This window comes from Anoplopoma fimbria, chromosome 20 (assembly GCF_027596085.1).
Source record: "Anoplopoma fimbria isolate UVic2021 breed Golden Eagle Sablefish chromosome 20, Afim_UVic_2022, whole genome shotgun sequence".
Classification (NCBI taxonomy): domain Eukaryota; kingdom Metazoa; phylum Chordata; class Actinopteri; order Perciformes; family Anoplopomatidae; genus Anoplopoma; species Anoplopoma fimbria.
This window is the reverse complement of record NC_072468.1, coordinates 7,879,798-7,904,840: the sequence shown is the minus strand read 5'-3', so window position 1 is coordinate 7,904,840 and position 25,043 is coordinate 7,879,798. Positions and strand designations below refer to the sequence as shown.

Below are 25,043 nucleotides of genomic sequence, written 5' to 3'. Positions count from 1 at the left end.
AGCGGAACTGTAAAAATCCACATGCTGTATAAAAGCTAATGAGTGAGGCCTGCACTAATGCACAGTCATCATGTCTTATTTTCTTTCTTTCAGGCCTTCACAGCCGCCCTGCAGACTCAGTGGAGCTGGATCCTCCAGCTGTGCTGCTGTATTGAGGCTCATCTCAAAGAAAACACAGCCTACTACCAGGTAAGGGAAAGCTGTTTCAATTAAAACTGATCTGTGTAATTCCAATAACCCTTTCCACCTATCAACATTAAGCGAGCAAAAAGTCAATTATTCTGTCCCCCCTGATGTCCTCCCCTTGCAGTTCTTTGCTGATGTGAAAGAGGCTCAGGACAAGATGAAGAAAATACAGGAGAACATAAAAAAGAAATACAGCTGTGATCGCTCCACCACAGCCACGCGCCTGGAGGATCTGCTGCAGGATGCCGCGGTGAGTGATGACTGCTGACATGTGTATATCTAGCTGTAGGTGCTCACGATCATGCCAGATGTGCTTCTTAAGAACATGTAGACGGAATAAAAAGAATATTAAAGCACTGACTTAATATACCTAATAATGATTTAATAGCGTAATTGTCCCCCTACTTATATTTAATGTTTTCATAAGAAAACTGGGAAATTATTTGACTCTAATCTTGTTTGTACTATTTATTTTTAACCAGGAGGAGAAAGAACAGCTGAATGAATTCAAGACCCTTGCGACCGGCCTGAACAAGAGAGCCAAGTCCATCATCCAGCTGAAACCACGCAACCCCACGACCTCCATCAAAGGCAAACTGCCCATTCAGGCCGTCTGTGACTTCAAGCAACAGGAGGTCAGTTATCTGTGATTTGTCTGTAGCCAAGAGTGATCAAACCTGTTGCTGAACCTCAGCATGCCCTCTTCCTTGTTTTTTTATATTTACCAATCATGGATTGTGTTTCAGATCACCGTCCATAAAGGAGATGAGTGCGCCCTCCTCAACAACTCGCAGCCCTTCAAGTGGAAGGTCCTGAACCGCTCTGGAAACGAGGCGGTGGTGCCCTCCGTCTGCTTCATGGTGCCTCCAGTCAACAAGGAGGCCGTGGACAGCGTGTCCAGGTGAGAACACGTGACAAGCAGCAGGGTTTATGGGAAATATTTCTTTGTCTTTTAACTGGCAACCCATTTATGAAGGCAATTCTGTTTCTGTCAACCGGTCCAATCTAATTACACAATATACATAATTACTTTAAAATTAAACTGTAAATGGCAAGGACGGGTGTAATCTCTGGAGTACCGTTTTACGATTTCCTAATTCTTGCTGTTTTCCTCTCCTACTTCAGTCTGGATACAGGTTATCAGCAGATGGTTACCATGTGGCAGACGCTCCATATAGACATGAAGAGCTTACTGTCGTGGCAGTACCTTATGAGAGACTACACACAGATACGCTCCTGGAACATCACAATGGTGAGCGTGAACACTTTAATACAAAACAGGGGGAAAAAACAGAGAAGAGTTGTTATATTAGGTGTAAACTTGAATCATGAGCTGACCTGTATGTGAAAAACAAAAAGAACAATCCAAAAGGAATATTATTTGATTTTTAAACCTAATAAATATTAAACAACATACAATCTTCAGCCAACTGTACCTTTTACAAAAGCTTCCATGAGCTGTAAAAAGCTAATGGAATCGAAATAAATAAATGAAGGCTAGGGGTGTTATACAAGTCTGTTAATTTAAGAGCAGGCTATGCAGGAAAGGGTTTTATTGCGTTGAGTGTTTTGAATCACATTCAGTTACTGTTGGATAATTTTATAGCTTTGGAAAGAGTTCGCTAGACTTGATACAATTAATAACGAAACTGTTTTGTTAGTACTTTAATGACTCTGTATATTTCAGTCTGACTCCAAACCAAAAATACATCAAATTATCAAATTACGGCTAAAACATCCTCAGAATACGTAGAATAAATCCTGCCTTCTACTCCCTCCCCCATTCTTTTCCATCCCTTGCAGTTGAAGACCATGAAACCAGAGGAGTACAGGCTGATGATGAGGAACCTGGAGCTCCACTACCAGGACTACATGCGCGACAGCCAGGACTCGCAGCTCTTTGGCCCCGATGACCGCATGCAGGTCGAGGCCGACTACACCAAGTCCACACAGCATTTCGACAGCCTGCTCCGCTCCATGGAGAAAGGTAACTTTTTCTCCAAACAACAAATAAATCATGGATGTATAAATGGTATATACAATAAGTGACTAGCAACTTTACAGAATGCAATTGTTCACCTTTCAGGACTAATGGTTGTTAGGCTCAAAGGTGAGTGATGTCAAACCGGTCAAGTGTTTGTACACGCTTTAAAGCTTTGGATGAGATGTTCAAAGATAACCATTAGTGTGATTAGAGTAGAGTTCTAAGTGACTGCATGTTGGTTTGGTTCTCACGTTGCATTTCTTCTTTTGTTGTATCTCTGCAAAAATCCATATTTTGTGAGTTAGGCTACGATGTGTTTTGCTTTTTGTCATGCAGCCATATCACCTAATGGTGCGATTACTTGGGTAGAAAAGACTTGCTGTTATGACTAGTTTATATGGAGCTGCTTGTGTCATGACACATAATGAGCTGCATGTATGATCGTGCTTATGCACACGATGATAGATGTCGCAAAAAAGGGATTTGAGTGCGAAAAATGTTTAGAAAGATGGCGACATGTGGTATCAACAATACCAGATCATACTGTGCCACACAACTCATATTAAAGCTGTGTGACAGTCCTTTTTTTATTTACAGTATTCAGTATTTTTATGTTCATGGCCCTCAAGACCATCAAAACTCACTTCTAGCCTATTTACTTAATCAATCTTTTATTTTGCTGTTCTAAAGTAAAACATACGCTTCTACACAGGTCAAAAGGATGAAACTCTTTGTAAGAACTACATCTCTGAGATCAAGGACCTGCGTCTGTGCATAGAGGACTGTGAGGCTGGGACTGTGGCTCGCATACGCAAACCCATGGACAAGGAACCTCTGAAAGAGTGTGCTCAGAAGAGAACAGACCAGCAGGTACTCTACATAGCCATGTGGCTAAATTAATTACACTACATTACTATATTAATTAGACATAAGTGCCTATAGGCTTGAACTAGAAAGCCTTGAAGATTATCTCAAGGGCTAAGTTAGCTTTTCTTGTATTCTTACTTGAGGGGATGAAGTAGAAACACATACTTATACACCTTTGCAAGAGGACACATCTCAATGTAGTGAGAAATGGAAAATATTGGACGCAATTGTTCACATTTGCCTGAGCCTCGGGATTATTTGAGTATCATGTTCCTGGTTAGTTTTCAAATAGGCCTGATGGCAACATCTATGGAAGTAAAGTAAGGCTCTTAGCAGCCAACTAGCACTAGAGGCTAATCAAATCCATCCACATAGAGTAAAGAGGGAAAGAGAAAGTAGAGGAAGGTGAAATGGGAGATTGCTAATTCTGTAAGGGGCAATGAAGGGCAGGATTGATGGAAAGTAGAACTAAACCACTGGGCACACTGTAAAATTGGAGTAAGAGCTTCAATCAGTGTAGCTTAGAGTGTGAAGATACCACAGAGAATTGTAATTGCTTTAAGGTCTTGAATTTGTAGCAGTTCAGAGAGACTTGCAGTAGAACTTCTGGCTGCTTTCCTACAACGGCTGCTCAGGTGCCTGCTGATCTGAGACTGTTCATTTAAATTATAAAGGTGCCTTAAAGCACATTTTTGGAATCTGCTCCTAATAACAGTCTGGTTGGGATTTCTTTGTCAGTGTTTACCAAGTTTTGATTCTTTACATGCTGCTAACTCTTGTTGTCTTCTTCTTCCCTTGTGCAGAAAGTCCAAGTGAAGCTTGAGGGCCTCAAGAAGGACCTTAATAAGGTGTCTGTGAGGACACAAGAGGTCTTGGCCTCCCCTCAGCAGTCTGCCTCAGCTCCTGTCCTGCGCTCAGAGCTCGACCTCACCGTGCAGAAGATGGATCATGCCTACATGCTCTCCTCAGTTTATCTCGAGAAGTGAGTCCCCAGCCAAGTTAAATGAGAATGAAAAACTGCACCGATGCCCTTATGCCTTGCTAATTTATTTACTTATTTTTTCTTGTCCCAGGCTGAAGACTGTGGAAATGGTCATCCGTAACACACAGGGTGCAGAGGGAGTTCTCAAGCAGTATGAGGACTGTCTGCGTGAGGTTCACACTGTGCCCAGCGATGGCAAGGAAGTAGAGACTTACAGAACAACGCTTAAGGTAAACAGCATATTGTTTTCAAGGTGTCAACTTCTGTTCGGGTATTTGCATACAAAAAAATAGAAATCCTCCCATCAGCCAATTGGGAACTGTTCCCATTAAGTAGTTCAGCCTAACTGTTGATCTGGACCTTGTTTGCTCACTGCTGACCTTTCTTTCTTTTTTTATGAAATTTGCAGAAAATGCGAGCGGAAGCTGAGGGTGAACAGCCAGTGTTTGATTCTCTGGAAGAAGAGCTGAAGAAGGCCACCGCAGTGAGTGATAAGATGTCCCGCGTGCACAGCGAGCGGGACGTTGAGCTGGACCGCTACCGCCAGCTCCTGTCTGGTCTTCAGGACCGCTGGAAGGCCGTGTTCGCCCAGATGGACATCCGCCAGAGAGAGCTAGAGCAGCTTGGCCGCCAGCTAGGCTACTATCACGAGAGCTACGACTGGCTGATCCGCTGGATTTCTGATGCCAAGGAAAGGCAGGAGAAGATCCAGGCTGTGACCATCACTGACAGCAAAACTCTGAATGAACAACTGACCCAGGAGAAGGTACATTGAGTACCGCTTGATACTAACAAGCATTCTTATTTCTTAGCACTATTATTTTATGTCTAATTAACTTCATGTGAAACTAGTAAGCTCAACTAATTAATGAAAACCCATTTTCAAAATAGAAACTGCTGGAGGAGATTGAAAATAACAAGGACAGAGTTGATGAGTGTCAAAAGTATGCTAAGGCATACATTAATACTATAAAGGTAAGCATATACAACACCATTTTTTATATTCATTACTATAAATAATGTAAATTTGAGCATTACTAATTCATGGAGTATTACCTTTTTTTTCCTTCAGGACTATGAACTCCAGTTGGTTGCCTACAATGCTCAGGTGGATCCTCTTGCTTCGCCCTTGAAGAAAGCCAAACTGGATTCTGCCTCTGACAACATCATTCAGGAGGTTTGTTTCCCGAGAACCCACGTTGGATGCAGCTTCTAGAACATAGTTTTGATAAAGAACAACGTAACCATTAACTATTTTCACTGTAAATGACACAGAAGTTTTGTTTGTCTCTCCCTGTATCAGTATGTAACACTGAGGACCAGGTACAGTGAGCTGACGACTCTGACTGGTCAGTACATCAAGTTCATCACCGACACGCAGCGCCGCCTGGAGGACGAGGAGGTGCGTGACAACTGGCTGAGGATCCCAAACGAACTAAATTCTAACATTAACCTAACCAACAAACAAATAATCAACCAACAAACAAACGAGTTCACCCGTCCGTCACCGAAACACATGCATGCACGCACTGTGTGTCACACACACGCACACATCGCATTAATGTACGGGTGACAAACAGTTCCTTTGCACTGGTTACGCTTGAAACATTGGCATACTGTAGCTGATTTACATGCTGTAGAAGCAAATCTTTTTTGCTTTCAGGAGTGATTATATCACGACAAAGGAATAATGAGATACTGAAGAAAAATATTACCAAATTGAGAATTGCAAACAAATATGATGCATGAGGTTTGAGTGTGTTTACATTCAAGTGAATACAGTATTTTGTTAGATTATTAATTTTGCTACATTGAGACATTAACGTTAATTCTCAATGTCAGTCTTAAACTAGACTAAATAAATACAGCCCACTGTGTGTTCGTACTAGCTACCTCATCTCCATTCATTTTGTGTATTGTGATGTAGATTAAGAGTTAGGGGTTCTTTCTTTCACTCCGATTCTCCTTACCTTTCTTATCCTTTTGGCCACTTCATTTCCTGAGGTTAAAGTCTTTTAGCCTGGTTGCCGTGGTCTTCAGCCCTCCTTCCCCCCTAAATTAACACAAGTTTCAAGTTTTAGATTATTTTCTAACCCCAACGTTTTGTTTGTTTCTTTGCTTCTCTTAACTGCTTGCCAGTGCTTTGCCATGATGAATGCTTAACTTGTTTGAGCATTAAAGAGGTAAATTATTCACAGTGTTTCTACTCTATTCTCTATTTTATAATCTCCATTCCCTCTGTCATGCTTACATCTGTGTTCTCTCAAACTGCACTTTGGCTTTTCATGGCATATTTATTTCCTTGCTTTCACTGCAGCCTTTTATAGAAATACAGTAGCTATCTACACTTCCCTACTCACACTATGTACTCGGTGTTCTTATAAACCCACGTTACAGTGCTTCTTACACTTCCTGGATCTATAAACTGTTTTCGTCATCTGAACCTGTTATCCTTGACTTTGCCTTTCCTTTCCATTCCATTTTGTGTCAAATAGTGATTTAAAGAACCCCAAGTGCATGGATGAGATAAAAGCTAGTCTATGTGAATGGTGTGAAGCATTTAGTTCTTATATTGAAAGTAGTATTTTATGTGAAACCACAGAAATCCACCGGGAAAAAAAACACTTTAACATCAATCATATCAATATTTAAACAGTTACAATAACTGTGTGTTAGAAATACTCTTACATACATGGAAATGGTTTTCCTTCCCCTTATGCAATAAATATTAAAATAAACATTTCAATAAACAATTTCTAACAAATTGTTAAGAATTAAAGCTAAATTGTAGACATACAATATTATGATGGAATCACAATTAGAATGCAGTTTTGAAAGTTAGTGCTACAGCTACAGTTGCATGCCATATGGTTTTCTTGCTGTGTTGTGAAGTGATCCTTTGTTTCCATACATTGATTCATTCATCCCCGTCATCCATTTTTTTCCTGAATTGTCTTGTCATTAATATTTAATTGCATCGTGAATTTAACATCACTTTGATGAATGTGCATCTAATTTTTGTCCAGTCATTGATCTTTAACTTGACCTTTAAGCTAACTTTAACATTAACATTACCTCGGTAATACGGTACATTAAGTTGCTCTTATTCTGGTGTGATTAGGTTGTGATTACTATGGTAACTACAATTTTAATCCACACCGGTTTGTGCTAGTTAATGTACAGTGCTACCTATAACATGTCATGCTTGATTTTAATCCTTTCTTTACCATTTGCCTCCACTAATGCAGAAAGCTGCAGAGAAACACAAAGCAGAAGAGCAGAAAAAAATGGCCGAGATGCAGGCTGAGTTAGACAAACAGAAGCAGTTAGCTGCAGCTCACGCAAAGGCCATTGCCAAAGCTGAGAAAGAAGCTCAAGAGCTGAAGCTCAGAATGCAGGAAGAAGTTAGCAGAAGAGAGATTGCTGCTGTAGATGCAGAGAAGCAAAAGCACAACATCCAGCTGGAACTCCATGAGCTCAAAAATCTGTCAGAACAACAGATCAAGGACAAAAGCCAACTGGTGGACGAGGCTCTTCACAGCAGGACCAAGATTGAGGAGGAAATCCACCTCATCAGGATCCAACTTGAGACAACAGTAAAACAAAAGTCTTCAGCGGAATCTGAGCTCAAACAACTTCGTGAAAGAGCAGCCGAAGCTGAGAGACTCAGAAAGGCCGCCCAGGAAGAGGCTGAGAAGCTCCACAGACAAGTCAATGAGGAGACCCAGAAAAAGCGCATGGCAGAGGAGGAACTCAAACTCAAATCTAAGGCAGAAAAAGAAGCTGCCAAGCAAAAGCAAAAAGCTCTGGAAGACCTTGAGAATCTCAAGATGCAGGCCGAGGAGGCTGAAAGGCAAGTGAAGCAAGCAGAGGTTGAAAAGGAGAGACAGATCAAGGTTGCGCACGTGGCAGCACAGAAGAGTGCCGCAGCTGAGCTCCAGAGCAAACAGATCTCCTTTGTGGAAAAGACCTCTAAATTGGAAGAATCACTTAAACAAGAGCATGGCGCTGTTCTTCAGCTGCAACAAGAAGCAGCACATCTCAAGAAACAACAGGAGGATGCGATAAATGCCAGAGAAGAGGCTGAAAGAGAGCTTGAGAAGTACAGGCAAAAAGCTAATGAGGCCCTCCGTCTAAGACTCCAGGCTGAGGAAGAAGCTCACAAAAAGAGCCTTGCTCAAGAAGATGCTGAGAAACAAAAGGAGGAGGCTGAGCGTGAGGCTAAAAAGAGAACCAAAGCTGAAGAGTCAGCCCTGAAGCAGAAAGATATGGCCGAGAAAGAGCTTGAGAGGCAGCGGAAGGTAGCTGAGATCACAGCTCAGCAGAAACTCACTGCAGAACATGAACTGATTCGACTTAGGGCCGACTTTGACAACGCAGAACAGCAGAGATCCCTCCTTGAAGATGAACTTTACCGCCTGAAGAATGAAGTCGTTGCAGCACAACAACAAAGAAAACAGCTTGAGGATGAGCTGGCCAAAGTGAGGAGTGAAATGGATATACTCATTCAACTTAAGTCCAAGGCAGAAAAGGAGACCATCTGCTACACAGAGAGGAGCAAACAACTTCTTGAGGCTGAAGCCAGCAAGATGAAGGACGTGGCTGAGGAAGCAAGCAAACTTAGAGCCATCGCAGAGGAGGCCAAGCATCAAAGGCAAGTTGCTGAGGAAGAGGCAGCTCGTCAGAGAGCAGAGGCTGAGAGGATTCTCAAAGAGAAGCTGGCTGCTATCAGCGACGCCACTCGTTCAAAAACTGAGGCCGAAATTGCCCTGAAAGAGAAAGAGGCAGAAAACGAAAGACTCCGCCGTCAAGCAGAGGACGAGGCTTACCGGAGGAAAGCTCTTGAAGACCAGGCCAACCAGCACAAGCAGGAGATCGAGGAAAAGATCGTCCAACTCAAAAAATCATCTGAGGTTGAAATGGAAAGACAAAAAGCAATAGTGGACGACACATTGAAACAGAGGCGCGTCGTCGAAGAGGAGATCCGAATTCTGAAGCTCAACTTTGAAAAGGCCTCCTCTGGAAAACTTGATCTGGAGCTGGAGCTGAACAAACTGAAGAACATTGCAGAGGAAACTCAACAAAGCAAACTAATAGCAGAGGAAGAGGCGGAAAAACTAAGGAAGCTTGCCCTTGAGGAGGAGAAGAGGAGGAGGGATGCAGAGGAGAAGGTTAAGAAGATCACTGCTGCAGAGGAGGAGGCCGCCAGACAATGCAAGACCGCCCAAGAAGAGCTCGCTCGTCTGAAAAAGAAAGCAGAAGAGGCCAGGAGGCAGAAAGACGTGGCCGACATTGAAGCAGAAAAACAGATTGTTGCAGCCCAACAAGCAGCCCTGAAATGCAATGCAGCTGAGCAGCAAGCCCAAAGTGTCCTTGCCCAACAGAAGGAAGACAGCATCATGCAGAAGAAGCTTAAGGAAGAGTACGAGAAAGCCAAGAAGCTAGCCAAGGAGGCAGAGGCTGCTAAGGAGAAGGCAGAGAGGGAGGCAGCTCTGCTTCGTCAACAAGCGGAGGAGGCAGAACAGCAGAGGGCAGCTGCTGAGCAAGAAGCTGCAAACCAAGCCAAAGCTCAGGAGGATGCGGAAAGGTTGAGGAAAGAGGCTGAATTTGAAGCTGCGAAACGAGCACAAGCAGAAACTTCAGCACTCAAGCAGAAGCAAGTGGCCGATGCTGAAATGGCAAAGCACAAAAAACTGGCTGAGAAAACATTGAAACAGAAGTTCCAAGTGGAGCAAGAGCTCACAAAGGTTAAACTTAAGCTTGATGATACCGATAAACAGAAGTCTGTCCTGGATGAAGAGCTGCAGCGCTTGAAGGATGAGGTTGATGATGCTGTCAAACAAAAGGCCCAGGTAGAGGATGAGCTCTTCAAAGTCAAGGTTCAGATGGAGGAGCTGCTCAAACTGAAAAACAGAATTGAGGAGGAAAATCAACGCCTCATCAAGAGAGACAAAGACAGCACACAGAAATTCCTTGCCGAGGAGGCTGAAAATATGAAAAGGCTCGCAGAGGATGCTGCCAGACTGAGTATAGAATCCCAAGAGGCTGCACGCTTGAGAAAGATTGCAGAAGAAGACCTCAATCAGCAACGAGTTCTTGCTGATAAAATGCTCAAGGAAAAAATGCAGGCCATACAGGAGGCATCTAGACTTCGAGCTGAGGCAGAGATGCTTCAAAGACAGAAGGATTTGGCTCAGGAGCAGGCACAAAAGCTGCTGGAGGATAAACAACTAATGCAACAGCGTCTGGAAGAAGAGACGGAGGGATACCAGAAGTCCCTTGAAGAAGAGAGGAAAAGGCAGTTGGAGATTGTAGCTGAAGCCGAAAAACTAAAACTTCAGGTTTCTCAGCTCAGTCAAGCCCAGGCCAAAGCTGAGGAGCAGGCAAAGAAATTCAAGAAAGAAGCTGATAATATTGCTGCCCGTCTTCATGAGACTGAGTTAGCCACCAAAGAAAAAATGACTGAAGTGGAAAAACTGGAATTTGAGAGACTAAATACCAGCAAAGAGGCTGGCAATTTACGCCACGCAATCGCAGACCTAGAGAAGGAGAAGGCTAGACTGAAAGAGGAAGCAGAAGAACTTCAAAATAAATCTAAAGAGGTATTGTGTCAAAAATGGCATAACAGAGCAGCTTATGTCATTGTTAACTTTCTGAAAACTAACACTTCTTTCTTTAAATTTCCTCTATTCCTTTCTTCGATTATACTAATCATGAAACCATATCTTTGATTTTAATTATGTTTTCATTTTAATTATTTTTACAGTGCACTGTGCTCATGCAGATCAAATCCTGAATGTCCCCCTCATACCCTGGAATGTTTCTTCATTTTGAGACATGCTTCATATATCTTCAAAACTAAAATTTATAAAAACATGATATTCCATTAGCAATTTAGCCAAAATGTTCATCTTGGGTGTGATAAGAGAGATAGCTTTGCATTACCATACATCCAGATTTACTAGAACCCCTAACCTCTAGGGAGATTTGTGCCAGTGCTTAATGGGTTTTAAAGGAATATTCCACTGCATTTATCATGGATGGTAGCTGAATCTTGAATATTAGCTGTATTTGCAGGATGAAAAGACCCACCCCTTAGTGTCGGTAACTGTCCCATTTGTAACAATGCCCAGCTTTCATGGTGATGCTGTGTTAAGATATGCATAGACATCTCCACCCAAACAGATATATGTATTTGTACTGGTCAGGCAAGCACAACTCTGTCACCAACATAGACATGCAAAAAACATTTACCAGAGATCTCACCATACCTATTGACCCTCCATCTGATATGACTATGATGTGTAATGGTGAGCATCGATATACACAATAGTGCATAAAACGTAGTTTTAGTATATGTTTGCATCATCCACATCCCCCACCCGTTGGTTTATCCATCACCTCTAGTGGAAGAGGAGAGAATTGCTATAATAATAAAAAAAAAAAATTAAAAATAATAATACATTTTATTTGTATAGCGCTTTAAAAGGTTCTCAAAGGCACTTTAAATGGTAAAGACAGAAACCATCAAATAAATAACAATGTAAACAAGGCAGATAGTATATACCATGCACTAAATTGGGAGCTTTGTTGATGTGATCATAAGAATCATTAAAATACAGAGAGGTAAAGTTGAACAGTGGAGTTTTCCTTAAATGTTAAACTTTGTGAAAGGACGGTATCCAAGAACAGTTTATCTTAAACTAATAATATGATGGGTCGTCCTGAATTCTAATCCTTGCCATTTAATAGATCAAAAATATATCAGAAATATATCAGGTGTATCTGTGTGTAACACCTTAGAATGTAACCAACACACGATTTCTAGTATAAAGTTAGCACTAAATTCTCATGCAACAAAATGATTCACTGTTGCAAGTGAGAGCATGCAAAACAGCACTATGACATTCGTCAATTTAAGGTTTCCACAATTTTGCAGAATAAGTTATAATTTCATTGTTTGTAACAGTTTTTGGATTTATACAAAAAGTCGACTTCATCAAATCTAGTTCATCATAATCCAAATTGACCATGTCAGTGACTTTTCTCAACTGATTTGTAGCACTTACAGGCAGAGTACTTCTGTGGCCCTGAGAGCTCAAAGCACAATAGATATGCACTACGAATATAGACAAAACCCAACAAAATACAGGAAAGTGCTGCAAATACAGAAAACACAATCGAAAAAAGAAATCCACTGCAATTAGAGAAAACAGCCAAATATGGAAACGTATCGCAAATTAAGGAAACAACCAAACATAGAAACATGCTACAAATACTGTAGCAAACAACAAAATGGAGACTGTTTCCAGGGGTCCCTAAAGATGGATGCACACGGCTGGAGCACATGGCTCGCGCACGCTTGTTGTTGCCATGGTTTTTGTCTTATGAAGTCATTGAAGTTGGCTATTCCTTAATGGTGTTGAAAAGCTAAAACGTAGTTATGATTTTTTGGGTAATTCTAACATTGAGATTTCAAAATTCAGATGTTATTTCAGATAACTGCTGATAACATTGTGTTTGCCTTTATCTTATTAGTCTGCCAATTCAAATCATCTGACAAAATACACACAATTAATTGTGAAACAGGATAAGTTATGTTAACTTGCTAAAGTTATTTTCAGAATCTTCACCAAGTAACGTTTTAGGACAAAACTAAATTGCAAATGTTTAATTAATGGTTTCAAACAATGCAAAATAAGTTTCATTTGGTTTTGATGAGCTTTCAGGGTCCCCATAGAGTTATTTAATTATTTACATTTTAATTTTTTTGCTCTGCAATTTTTACTAGTTGAGGCAAGTCATTCTCATGGTTGTTCTGGACTTATATGTTTTTGAAATATGTATATAAAAAACACTGCACCATCAAGATTGAACAATATTTTATCTCCCTATGCATAAGCAGAGTGCATTGTACAAATTGTATTCATTACAAATTAAACAGACAAAACAAACTATTTAGATAAAGAAAATAATTACAGAATATATGTTCTTTACCTACATTCCAATTGTAACTTACTTTTTCTTTTTTTTTATCAGATGGCTGATGCACAGCAGAAACAAATTGAACATGAGAAGACGGTGCTCCAGCAGACATTCCTGACAGAAAAGGAGATGCTTTTGAAGAAGGAGAAATTAATTGAGGATGAGAAAAAGAGGCTGGAGAGCCAGTTTGAAGAAGAAGTCAAAAAGGCCAAAGCTCTCAAAGACGAACAGGAACGCCAGAGACAGCTGATGGAGGAGGAGAAAAAGAAACTCCACGCTACCATGGATGAGGCCCTAAATAAACAAAAACAAGCTGAGAAAGAGATGCTTAACAAGCAAAAAGAAATGCAGGAACTAGAGAAGAAGAGACTAGAGCAGGAAAGGATTCTTGCAGAAGAAAACCAGAATTTACACAAGAAGCTGCAGCAGCTTGAGGAAGCACTGAAAGACCAAAACACTGAAGTCCATGACAAACAGCTTATTAGTGTTACAAAAGTTGAAACAACAAAGAATGCTTACAATGGACAAAATGACGGTGATTCGGTAGACAGTGTGGAGAAGAAACCAGATCCATTGGCTTTTGACGGCATCTGTGCGAAGGTGCCTGCAAGCAGACTTCATGAGGTTGGCCTGTTATCCAAGAAGGAGTTTGACAAGCTACGAAAAGGCAAAACAACTGTTCAAGAGCTTGGTGAGACTGAAAAACTAAAGACAACTCTTAGAGGAAAGAATTGCATTGCTGGTGTTTTGACACCATCTAATCAAAAAATGTCAATCTATCAAGCATCGAAAGAGAAGAAGATTACTCCTGGCACAGCCATGATCCTTCTTGAAGCTCAAGCAGCCACAGGTTACATTTTAGATCCTATTAAGAACCAGAAACTTTCTGTTAATGAGGCTGTCAAGGAAGACTTGATTGGCCCTGAACTGCACAACAAAATGCTTTCAGCAGAGAGGGCAGTTATTGGCTACAAAGATCCATACACTGGTGGAAAGATCTCTGTCTTTGAAGCTATGAAGAAGGGTCTGATCGAACATGATCATGCCATCAGAGTCCTTGAGGCTCAGCTTGCAACTGGTGGCATTGTCGATCCTATCAATAGTCATCGTGTACCCAATGAAATTGCCTACAAACAGGGACAATATGATGTTGCAATGAATAAGGTTATGGAAAAACCTTCAGATGACACAAAGGGATACTTTGACCCCAGCACTCAGGAACCATTGACATACTCTGAGCTAATGATGAGATGCACTACAGACCCTGACACCAAGCTGCTACTCCTGCCAATCACAGACAAAGCTGCTCAGTGCTCAAGTATATACACAGAAGAGGAGACCAAAGATGTGTTCAGCAAAACAACTGTGACTGTGCCATTCGGACGATTCAATGGGAAGACTGTCACCATTTGGGAAATAATCAATTCTGAGTACTTCACTGAGGACCAGAAGAAGGACCTTCTCCGTCAATACAAGACAGGCAAAATCACAATCGAAAAAATCATTAAGATTGTCATTACTGTGGTAGAGGATAAAGAGAAGAAGAATGAGATTACCTTTGATGGTCTCAGAGCACCTGTACCTGCAACTGAACTCCTGGAATCCAAAATCATTGACAAAGACCTCTACAACAAATTGCACAAGGGCAATAAGACAGTCAAAGAAGTGTCTGAAATGGAGCCTGTCCACAAAGCACTGAAGGGTACAAACTGCATTGCAGGTGTAGTTATTGACTCATCCAAGGAGACAATGTCCTTCTATCAAGCTATGAAGAAAGACATGATGAGGGCAGGACCTGCCTTACATATGCTTGAAGCCCAAGCAGGAACAGGCTACGTGGTTGATCCGGTTCACAATCAGAAGTACACTGTTGATGAAGCTGTCAAAGCAGGTGTTGTTGGTCCTGAGCTGCATGAAAAACTTCTGTCTGCAGAGCGGGCTGTTACAGGTTACAAGGATCCTTACACCGGAAAGACTGTATCTCTGTTCCAGGCAATGAAAAAAGATCTCATACCTAAAGAACAAGGAATCCGACTGCTTGATGCCCAAATGACCACTGGTGGTATCATTGATCCAGTAAAGAGCCATCACATTCCTCATGATGTGGCCTGCAAGAGAAATTATTTTGACGACGAAATGAAACAAATTCTTAACAGTCCCACTGATGAAACAAAATGCTTCTTTGACCCCAACACTAAAGAAAATGTCACATACTCACAGCTCTTCAAGAGATGTGTCACTGACAAGAAAACTGGTCTCCAGCTTCTGCCTCTTTCTGATGAAGCAATTAATGCAAAGGAGGAGCCAGCATACACTGATGCCCAGGCGAAAGAGGCTATGACTCAGGCAACTGTGGAGCTTGACTCTGGACCATTTAAGGGCAGGAAAATGACCATCTGGGACATCATCTACTCCGAATATCTCACTGAGGAACAAAGGCTTGACCTGCTCAGACAGTTTAGGTCAGGCACGTTTACAATTGAAAGGTTAATCAAGATTGTCATCACTATTGTAGATGAGAAAGAGGCCAAGAAACAAGAAGAGTCCAGCTTCAAGGGCCTTAGAGCTCCTGTTCCAGCTGCCGCTCTGTATGATTCTAAAATCATTGACAAACCAACCTATGACCTCCTTCAACAAGGCAAAACAACACCTAAACAAGTCAGTGAGAATCCTAATGTCAATAAATATCTGCAGGGCTCTGAAAGCATTGCTGGCATCTACCTTGAGCCAACCAAAGAGAAAATTAGCATTTATCAGGCTATGAAGAAAAAGCTCCTCAGACATAACACAGGTCTTTCACTTCTTGAGGCGCAGGCTGCCACTGGGTTTCTTGTAGATCCAGTGAAGGATCAGTGCCTCACAGTAGACGAGGCAGTGAAGTCAGGTCTTGTTGGTCCAGAGCTACATGAAAAACTTCTTTCTGCAGAAAAAGCTGTCACTGGCTATAAAGATCCTTACACAGGAAACAAAATCTCCCTCTTTGAAGCAGTGCAAAAAGATCTCATCCTGAAGGAGCATGCCATGCCTTTGATAGAGGCACAGATGGTTAGTGGAGGGATCATTGACCCTGTAAAGAGCCACCGTGTCCCAACAGATGTTGCATATCAGAAGAACCTTTTCAGCAAAGAAATTGCTAAGACCCTATCTGAACCATCTGATGATAACAAGGCGTTCTCCGACCCAGAAACCGATGAAAATGTTACCTACAGACAGCTTAAAGATAAGTGCCACAGAGATCCAGAGACAGGCCTGTACATCCTTCCACTCTCCAAGCCTCAGTCTCCAACTGTTGTGGAGAAGACATACCTCTACACAGAGGAACAAACACAGAGTGACCTGACCAACACCCAGATTGACCTTCCGATCGAGGGCCTTGCTGATAAACCAATAAACCTGTGGGAAATCATGAACTCAAATTTGCTTCCAGAGCAAGAGAGGCAGAAGCTCATGGATGAATATCGCTCTGGTAACATTACTAAAGAACGGATGATCATCATCATTATTGAGATCATGGAGCAGAGAGAGATCACCAGAAATGATAGTCCATTGTCATGTAAGACTATAAGGAGACGGATAACGATTGAGGAGCTCTACAGTGCTCGCATCATTGATTTAGAGACTTACAACCTCCTTAAACAGGGCAAGAGGGACATCCGTGATATAATGGAGATGACCAGTGTGAAACAGTATCTCTATGGCACAGGTTGTGTTGCTGGGGTCACAACAGACTCAATCTCTAAGATAAGCATATACCAAGCAATGAAGAGAGGTTTTATCAAGCCAGAACTAGCCCTAAGCCTCCTAGAAGCACAAGCTGCTACAGGATTCATTGTCGATCCAGTCAAAAATGAAACACTCACAGTTGACGAAGCTGTTCGTAAGGGTGTTGTTGGCCCTGAGATCCATGATAAACTTCTTTCAGCTGAGAGAGCAGTCACAGGATACAAAGATCCATACAGTGGCAAAATCATATCTCTTTTCCAGGCAATGAAAAAGGATCTTGTTCCAGAGGATTATGCTCTGAAAATGTTAGAGGCACAAACCGCCACTGGTGGTATTATTGATCCAGAATTCCAGTTCCACCTGCCAGCAGACATTGCCATGCAAAGAGGTTACATCAACAAGGAAACCAACGAGAAGCTGACTGACAGTGTTAAGGGATTTATTGACCCGGTCACTGACGAGGACCTGTCATATGCACAGCTGCTTAAGAGATGCAAGTTAGATGGTGGGTTGCGCCTACTCTCCATGGGAGACAAGAGACTGATGTTCAAGGGTCTGAGGAAACAGATCACAATGGAAGAGCTGATCCGCTCACAAATTATTGACGAGCAGACTGTCACTGCACTGAATGAAGGTCTTATGTCAGTGGAGGAGGTTAGCAATATGCTATCAAGGTATCTTGAGGGCACAAGCTGTATTGCTGGTGTATTTTTAGAGTCCACAAAGGATCGTCTATCAATTTACCAGGCCATGAAGAAGAACATGATTAGGCCAGGCACAGCATTTGAACTTCTTGAGGCACAGGCATCTACAGGATATGTCATCGATCCCATCAAAAACCTCAAACTGACTGTCAATGAAGCAGTAAGAATGGGTATTGTAGGACCCGAATTCAAAGACAAGCTCCTCTCTGCTGAGCGTGCAGTTACAGGATATAGAGATCCTTATTCAGGCAAGACCATCTCCTTGTTCCAGGCAATGAAAAAGGGGCTCATCTTGAAAGATCATGGAATCCGTCTCCTGGAAGCCCAGATTGCTACCGGCGGAATCATTGACCCAGAGGAAAGTCACCGTCTGCCAGTTGAGGTGGCCTACAAACGTGGCTTGTTTGATGAGGAAATGAATGAGATCTTGACAGATCCATCGGATGACACCAAAGGCTTCTTTGATCCCAACACCGAGGAAAACCTAACCTACCTCCAGCTCATGGAGAGGTGCATCACTGATCCTGACACTGGGCTGGTGCTCCTGCTTTTGAAGGAAAAGAAGCGCGAAAGGAAGACCTCCTCGAAATCCTCAGTTCGTAAACGCAGAGTTGTCATCGTAGACCCTGAGAGTGGTAAAGAAATGACTGTGTATGAGGCCTACAGGAAGGGACTCATTGACCACCAAACCTACCTGGAGCTTGCTGAACAGGAGTGTGAATGGGAAGAGATCACAATGACCTCGTCTGATGGTACTGTCAAATCGATTATTATTGACAGGAGGTCTGGCAGGCAGTACGATGTTGATGATGCTCTTTCACGTGGCCTAATTGACCAGAATGCCCTTGATACATACCGATCTGGAAACCTGCCAATCACAGAATTTGCTGATATGCTTTCTGGAAATACAGGAGGCTTCCGCTCACGCTCATCCTCCTTTGGTTCCACCACTGGTTCTACCTACTCCTCTCCCATGAGCCCCATACCCTCCATTAAACCACCTGCAGTCATATGGAATGACCCAGCAGAGGAGACTGGCCCCATTGCCGGAATATTGGACATAGACACACTGGAGAAGGTGTCTATCACTGAGGCCATACACAGAAACCTGGTAGACAACATCACTGGCCAAAGATTGTTGGAGGCCCAAGCCTGCACAGGGGGAATAATTGATCCCACAACTGGAGAGAGATTCTCAGTCACTGATGCAGCAGAAAAAGAGCTTGTGGATAAAATCATGGTTGATCGCCTCAACCTGGCTCAAAAAGCATTCCATGGATTTGAAGACCCCAGAACTAAAGTAAAGATGTCTGCTTCCCAGGCTCTTAAGAAAGGCTGGTTGTATTATGAAGCTGGGCAACGTTTCCTTGAGGTACAATATCTGACCGGTGGACTTATTGAGCCTGATGTTGAGAGCAGAGTGACACTAGATGAATCAATCAGGAAGGGTACAATTGATGCCCGCACTGCCCAGAAACTGAGAGATGTCGGTGCTTATTCTAAATATATAACATGTCCAAAAACCAAACTGAAAATCTCCTTCAAAGATGCAATGGACAAGAGCATGGTTGAGGAAGGATCAAGCCTGAGACTTCTGGAGGCCTCCTCACAATCCAGCAAAGGCCTCTCCAGTCCCTACAATGCCAGTGGACCTGGATCTGCCTATGGATCCCGGACTGGCTCCAGGACCGGATCCCGAGCAGGCTCCAGGAGAGGCAGCATTGATGCTGGCTTCAGCATGAACTTCTCCTCCTCCTCATTTACATCCTCTTCAAGTGGCTACGGCCGCAGATTCTGATTAACTAGATCTGTTCTTAACAATAGCCCAAGTGTCTAAGAATCAGCAATAATAATGCACTTTAAAGTTGCATTTCTCATAGGAAAAACTAGTTACATTAACAAAGAAAATATTATTTATTTATTCTGCCCTGCATGTGGTCACATCAAGAATTGCCAAGGCTACTTTTATTCTTTTTTTCATATAACGGATGGGTAAACGTGTGCCTCATATATGGAGACATAAGCAAACATTGCTAGATACATATATATAATGTTATTTTCTTTAGTACTAATTACCAAGTTAGTTTATATTTTTCAAAGCAAAGCATGACCTTTCTGCTGTTTTTTAAGTGACTTTATAGTTTTCATTTTACACTTGTTAAAAAGTTGTATACTTGTGCTTTCTGAAACTAATATATACTGTATGTATGTCAAACAGAGATATTTTTCCAGTATTCCTTTGAAATTCAAGGATATTAGTCTATTTTTTATCTTTTTCGACAGTCCTACTTCATGAGATGCTGTATGTCAACTTAGTTCTAACGTTTTTAACAGATTCTAAAATACATAGATGTCTTCACATTTCTGAATGTTTGTATAGAGTACGGACACATTTTTTTTTTGTTTTTATGTTAAACCTTGTCTTGGTCATTTAACAATATACCTGTGAGACACTACAAAAGTAGACACTACAAGAATACTGCCCTGAAAAGACATGCCAGAATTAAAATTATGCAGAATATTCTGAAACCAGTTTCACAACTGTCATTATTTTGTACTCATGCCCATTTATATTTAGTGTACCTTTGCAACCTTTGGGTTCATTGTTTCACCCAGTCCAAGTTTTAGATTCTATATATACTGACCATCAGTCAAGTGTTCCTGGTTAATCCCAAGATGATGTCAGACTTGACCTGCTCTTCCATACAGACCTGCTTCCTGTTCTTTTGGTTCTTGTAAGTTGAAATTTGTTTTGATTTTTGTTTGTTTTTTCTCATATTTGTTTTGTTGTCTGATTTCTTCAGTTGACTTTGCATCTCAGAGCCTAGATTATGTCATTTTTTAATGCCATTTGTTCCCTATCCCACCCATGGTGACACTACTAGGAGCTATTACTATTCAGAATTCTCATTACTGCTGATTGACAGTTTTGTTTTTGTCATCTTGTTTTTGACAGCTGCCTCAGTCCCCCAGAATCCAACATATCAACACAAATACTCGTTTGGCAGCAGCATACAATCCTCTCAACTTGGATGGATTTGTGAGTCCATGTCATCCTCATCCAGTTACACAGGTAAAGGTTTTAACTGTTTTTGAAAACATTGTCATTTTCATTTAATTTGCAAAAGATGAAACTAAGTTTCATCAAGATTTGTTTGTCAATTTTTATTTCATTTATATTTTTTCCCGCTGCATGGTTTAGTTTATTTTGATTTTAATTCATAGTTATTTTCTTTTATTTCTAGATCTGCCATTGAGTATATCCTTTCTCCCATTGCACATCCCATTTGAAGAGAGCTGAGGCCAAGTCAACTTGAAACCATCTTGGGATAACTTTCTAGGAACACTTTTCATTCATTACCTTTTTTTTTCATATATTTATTACTTGAATGCTAATAGTGATATTTGTGTGGTCATATCCTGATTTTCTTTTTTTTAAAAACACTCCCAAACAATACACACATCTGCATGTGTATTATTTATTTGAAATTGACATTAACTGTAGTGGTAGAGCAGCACATCTTCATTTATCTGCTCTTAAGTCCACTGAGTATATTTTTGTATTATCTCTTTTTAAATCCAGGCCTACATAAGTGCTCAAAAGATACATCGACAGTTTTGATATAGCACCAATTTGCATTAATGTATGTATTATCTTTGCAAACTGAAAACGAGCTTGATGCTTTATTTTGCCTATAGTTATTTTTCCACAGCAATATTTTTTTGTTCTGTATCTCTAAAGTGTTTTACCCCTGTACATCTTTTTAATTTGTTTTCATCAAGTTTTTGATATATCATGAATTTGCCTTGCATGTTTTACCAACCTTACAAAGGGTTTTTTGGGGAAAATGATAATGTAAAATATAGACAACTGCAGATGTAGCTGTGCTGATTTGATTTGATTTTAGCAATATATCAATTTACAAAGTAATTGGTTAGTTTTGCTAAGGGGTTTTGCTTTGAATGATGTGGTGAGTGGATTATGTTGTAATTTCTGACCATTAACACTATGTTGTAAATAAATATGCTCTGAAAAGGCCCTCTTGTCATTCATACATCAATATCTACGATCTGAAGCTATTTTAGACTAGAATATGCTTTTAAGTGGTACTTTCTTAAATAACATATATGAGCACTAATGACATATAGAAAACAAAAGTAAGACACTTCACATATTGCCTATATCCCATCCCTCTATGGTAAATCACAATATCAGAGCACAACAGCTGTAGAGCAGCGACTACCAGGGTTGCCTCGCCTCCTACAAAACTTATGACCAATTTTTCCAGTCATTGAAAACAAACATGGGAAATGAGAGACAAAGTAAAATGTCCTGGAAAGTTATTCCAACAGTCTTTGATATTCTGTTGGCTGATAATGAACAACAAGGCCGTTTATCCCATCTGAAGGGAGAAAGATATGTTCAGGGTCATATTAACGTTCAATGCATAGACTGTATGGTTCAAACGGTTGTAAAGACATTACCAGACGAGAGTATTTTAAAAAATCTGCCTATTGGTATGTTGTGGGACACGTCCCATAGTATCACACGTGGGTTGAATGAACTACATAAATTGGTTAGCATGTTTGGCTTGCTAGCTTGTTTTGACTGCAATTATGTAGCGTTAAGGTTTGTGTTTCAACTCTTGACCATTGGCAGACGTTTCAAATGGGTGTTGGGCATTGTTGAGAGTCGGATGATTATGAATGGGAAGCCGGGGTCCAACTGTATGAGTCTAACTGGCTAACGTTACTTTGCTAGCATAGCCCCTTAAACTTGATTAACATGTGTAACGTTAACGGTAGCTCACATTGAATGTGATGAGCATGGTCAATGACTCTCAGCAAAGGGGCTAAAGTGTGGTGAGATGGACTGATAAGGGTCTGAGGCACTTCATAAGTTCTATCAAGCTCGACTCTAACTTTGAATCCTACATTTAAGTATTTATAGTCCAGTCTGTCAATTGGAAATATTGTAGGCTACTATTTGTGTTATTGTTCTTCAGAGTGGGAACCCTGTGTTTTTATAGGATAAATATTCAAAGAAAAGTAATAGCTCGCTGTCTTTCACATAGTGAATTTGAAGGGTAATACCATGATTTCAAATGTTTACCTTTTTTACCACACTGCATCTGTCTCTGTTTCTGGTGTTAATATTCCCTCTGGAAAAGCAGTGGTTGACCACATGAGGGCATTGTTGGACTAACCAACACTCATCCCAAAGGAGGCCCGTGAATCAGGTCAAACCATGGTCTAACACCTGCTTGACAAGTGATCATATCATGAACCCATTGAGGTTTATTGTTACTATAAAGATTAAGTATTTGTCAGATTACTGAGGGTCTGACTAGGCTTTAAATAAATTATAGTACAATACTGGTCTTAACTCCTTGCAAAATTCCACGTTTCACACTGAAATGTAATCTGATCAGGGTTTAAAAGAAACACCAATACTGGTATGCATGTAGATTTACAGCCAATTCCTTGAGACCACATGCATACATATTTTTTTTTGCTCTATGTGCCAACATTAGCCACTGGGTTTGATGGAGGAGCCTGCCAACAGAAGAAATGGGGCATTCACCTCCCAGAATTCTTCACTAAGCTCCCTTGACTACTCTGATCTGACCCTGTCGCTCCCAGCTCTCCCTGCGTCAGAGGCTGGAGACGGGGAGGTAAGAACACAGAGACGAGTGTACAAACACTTGCACCATCATACTCTGTATACAGTAAATTAACTGTTGAATGAACAGTGTCCGCTCAAGCAGCTGGATATGCTATAAAAGTGAGCAAAACACAAGAACAACGATCATTTTGTATGATTTCTCTCCTATGCAGGATAAAGGAAGTGCTTCCTTTGGACCGCTTACACCTCCATCACAGGATCAGAGATATGGGTAGGCTAATTTATGACATTGTCATTGATTTTTGCCACAATAATATGTTAACTGCATCCATGATTATTTGACAAAGTTTAACATTTGGAAGTGAAACGGCAAACCTTAAAGAAATACTTAGATTATGTCCAATATCATTTCTAATGGTCCATTACACATGCAGATACTTATCTTTAAGCAAATATTGTTATCCAATCTTGATTGAAAGTGGCCACCAACAGTCAGATTAAAAGAAATCTTACAGCCTGCGACGACAGTTGGTCAATTGTATCGGCTTTGTAGACCGGTGCGTCTGCATTTGTCAGCAACACAAAGACGTAGCTGGAATGAATTGTGGAGTGAGCACACAGTGTAAAACATCTAACTGAAACATACTGAAACAGGAAAACTATGGTTCCTGCCCAGTGGACAGAGAATGAGCAGTTGCCTCCCTAATGAGATATTTTCTCTGCCCTAGTTATATATTATCCTGTGATGAGAATAATAGTTCTTGAAGGCTTTCTTTTACCTCTTCCTGCTGTAGCACAGGTCTTGGCTTTGTTGTTACCCAATGTTGTGCTTCCTGTCATCACAATCTTACAAATTTCAAGTAGGCATTTGCATTCAGAGTCCCACAATTATTATACAAATACACTGTATCAGTATGATTCTGTTCTAGATCATACATTTGCTGCTTATGATATGACACAACAAACCAAAAGCCTTTGTTCAAAATATATACATTACAGAACAACATATTACCAATCAATCTCTATTCAAACCAAGTAATAATAAGGTTATAATTATAATTAGATTGGCTTGATTTAGATAATCCTTGTAAGTGCATGTGTTCCATTTTACTGACCGTACTTAGCATATTTGATTTTGACAGATGATCAATATAACTTCTTACCCTTGTCTCTGTTTTAGGAGGAACGTGGAGGACTTGAGTCAATGGCAGTGTGAGTTCAGGGGTCAAATCATAGCACTGAGAGAGTGGCTGAAGAGCATGGAGATGAGGCTGCCTCCTCTGGACCAAAGGGTTAGTTGAGTTACTGCCTTTTCTGCCTTCTGTTGTCTCTCAACCTTTCACTATTTGTCTCTTTCACCATATCCCATGTTAAGTTGTCAGAAAAGCCCCGCATTTGTTTCATCCAATCCTCTACCTGGGGTGACAACAGAACATTTTTTTCTCCACACGGTCAAATTTCAAGTTACTGAAAATGAATTGAACACTTCAGTCTGGAAACATCAGAATTAGTATAAAAAAAGGTGCTTTTAGTTTTATTATAGTTTATAGTAGTTTAGTTTTATAGTAGAATTATTATTATTCTCTCAAATGAATTCCATTTTTTGAAGGGCTCGAAAGGTTGTGAAACTTTGCAAACACGCTGACACGGTGGAAAGACGTTGTGGAAAATTTGATTTATTAGGAGTCTCGTTCTCAGGCAAATTACATTTATGAAATTTGGTAGGCAGATGTTATATGTGGTGATGTACAAAAAAGCCTCTTTGATGTATACCAAAAACCCAACAGGAAGTCAGCCATTTTGAATTAAATGTTACATTTTAGCCCATTTGTAGCTTTTACAGGCTCTGTACACTGTAATAGACCTTTGTGATCATCAGTTATCATATTTTAGTGTTTTCATGCAACATTGTTCTCTTGACGTGGTTTGCCATAAAACAAGAAGTTGTTGTAACTTCAGTATAGCATGTCAAATCTGCTCCAAATT

The 25,043-nt window shown here is 40.8% G+C and overlaps 1 protein-coding gene across 1 annotated transcript in view; it reads left to right on the top strand.

Annotated features, from left to right (window-relative positions):
* plecb (plectin b) overlaps window positions 1-21,469 on the top strand; it is a 126,144-nt gene extending 104,675 nt beyond the window's left edge. The window contains exons 20-36 of the mRNA XM_054621526.1: window positions 94-189; window positions 311-436; window positions 669-821; window positions 933-1,087; window positions 1,312-1,438; window positions 1,990-2,173; window positions 2,883-3,040; window positions 3,841-4,019; window positions 4,111-4,249; window positions 4,429-4,785; window positions 4,911-4,994; window positions 5,092-5,196; window positions 5,323-5,421; window positions 7,268-10,621; window positions 13,059-20,166; window positions 20,388-20,504; window positions 20,677-21,469. Coding sequence (XP_054477501.1) covers window positions 94-189; window positions 311-436; window positions 669-821; window positions 933-1,087; window positions 1,312-1,438; window positions 1,990-2,173; window positions 2,883-3,040; window positions 3,841-4,019; window positions 4,111-4,249; window positions 4,429-4,785; window positions 4,911-4,994; window positions 5,092-5,196; window positions 5,323-5,421; window positions 7,268-10,621; window positions 13,059-19,229 — 11,487 coding nt within the window. The 3' untranslated portion in view covers window positions 19,230-20,166; window positions 20,388-20,504; window positions 20,677-21,469. The remainder of the gene's footprint in view (window positions 1-93; window positions 190-310; window positions 437-668; window positions 822-932; window positions 1,088-1,311; window positions 1,439-1,989; window positions 2,174-2,882; window positions 3,041-3,840; window positions 4,020-4,110; window positions 4,250-4,428; window positions 4,786-4,910; window positions 4,995-5,091; window positions 5,197-5,322; window positions 5,422-7,267; window positions 10,622-13,058; window positions 20,167-20,387; window positions 20,505-20,676) is intronic.
* The last annotated feature ends 3,574 nt before the right edge of the window (window positions 21,470-25,043 follow it).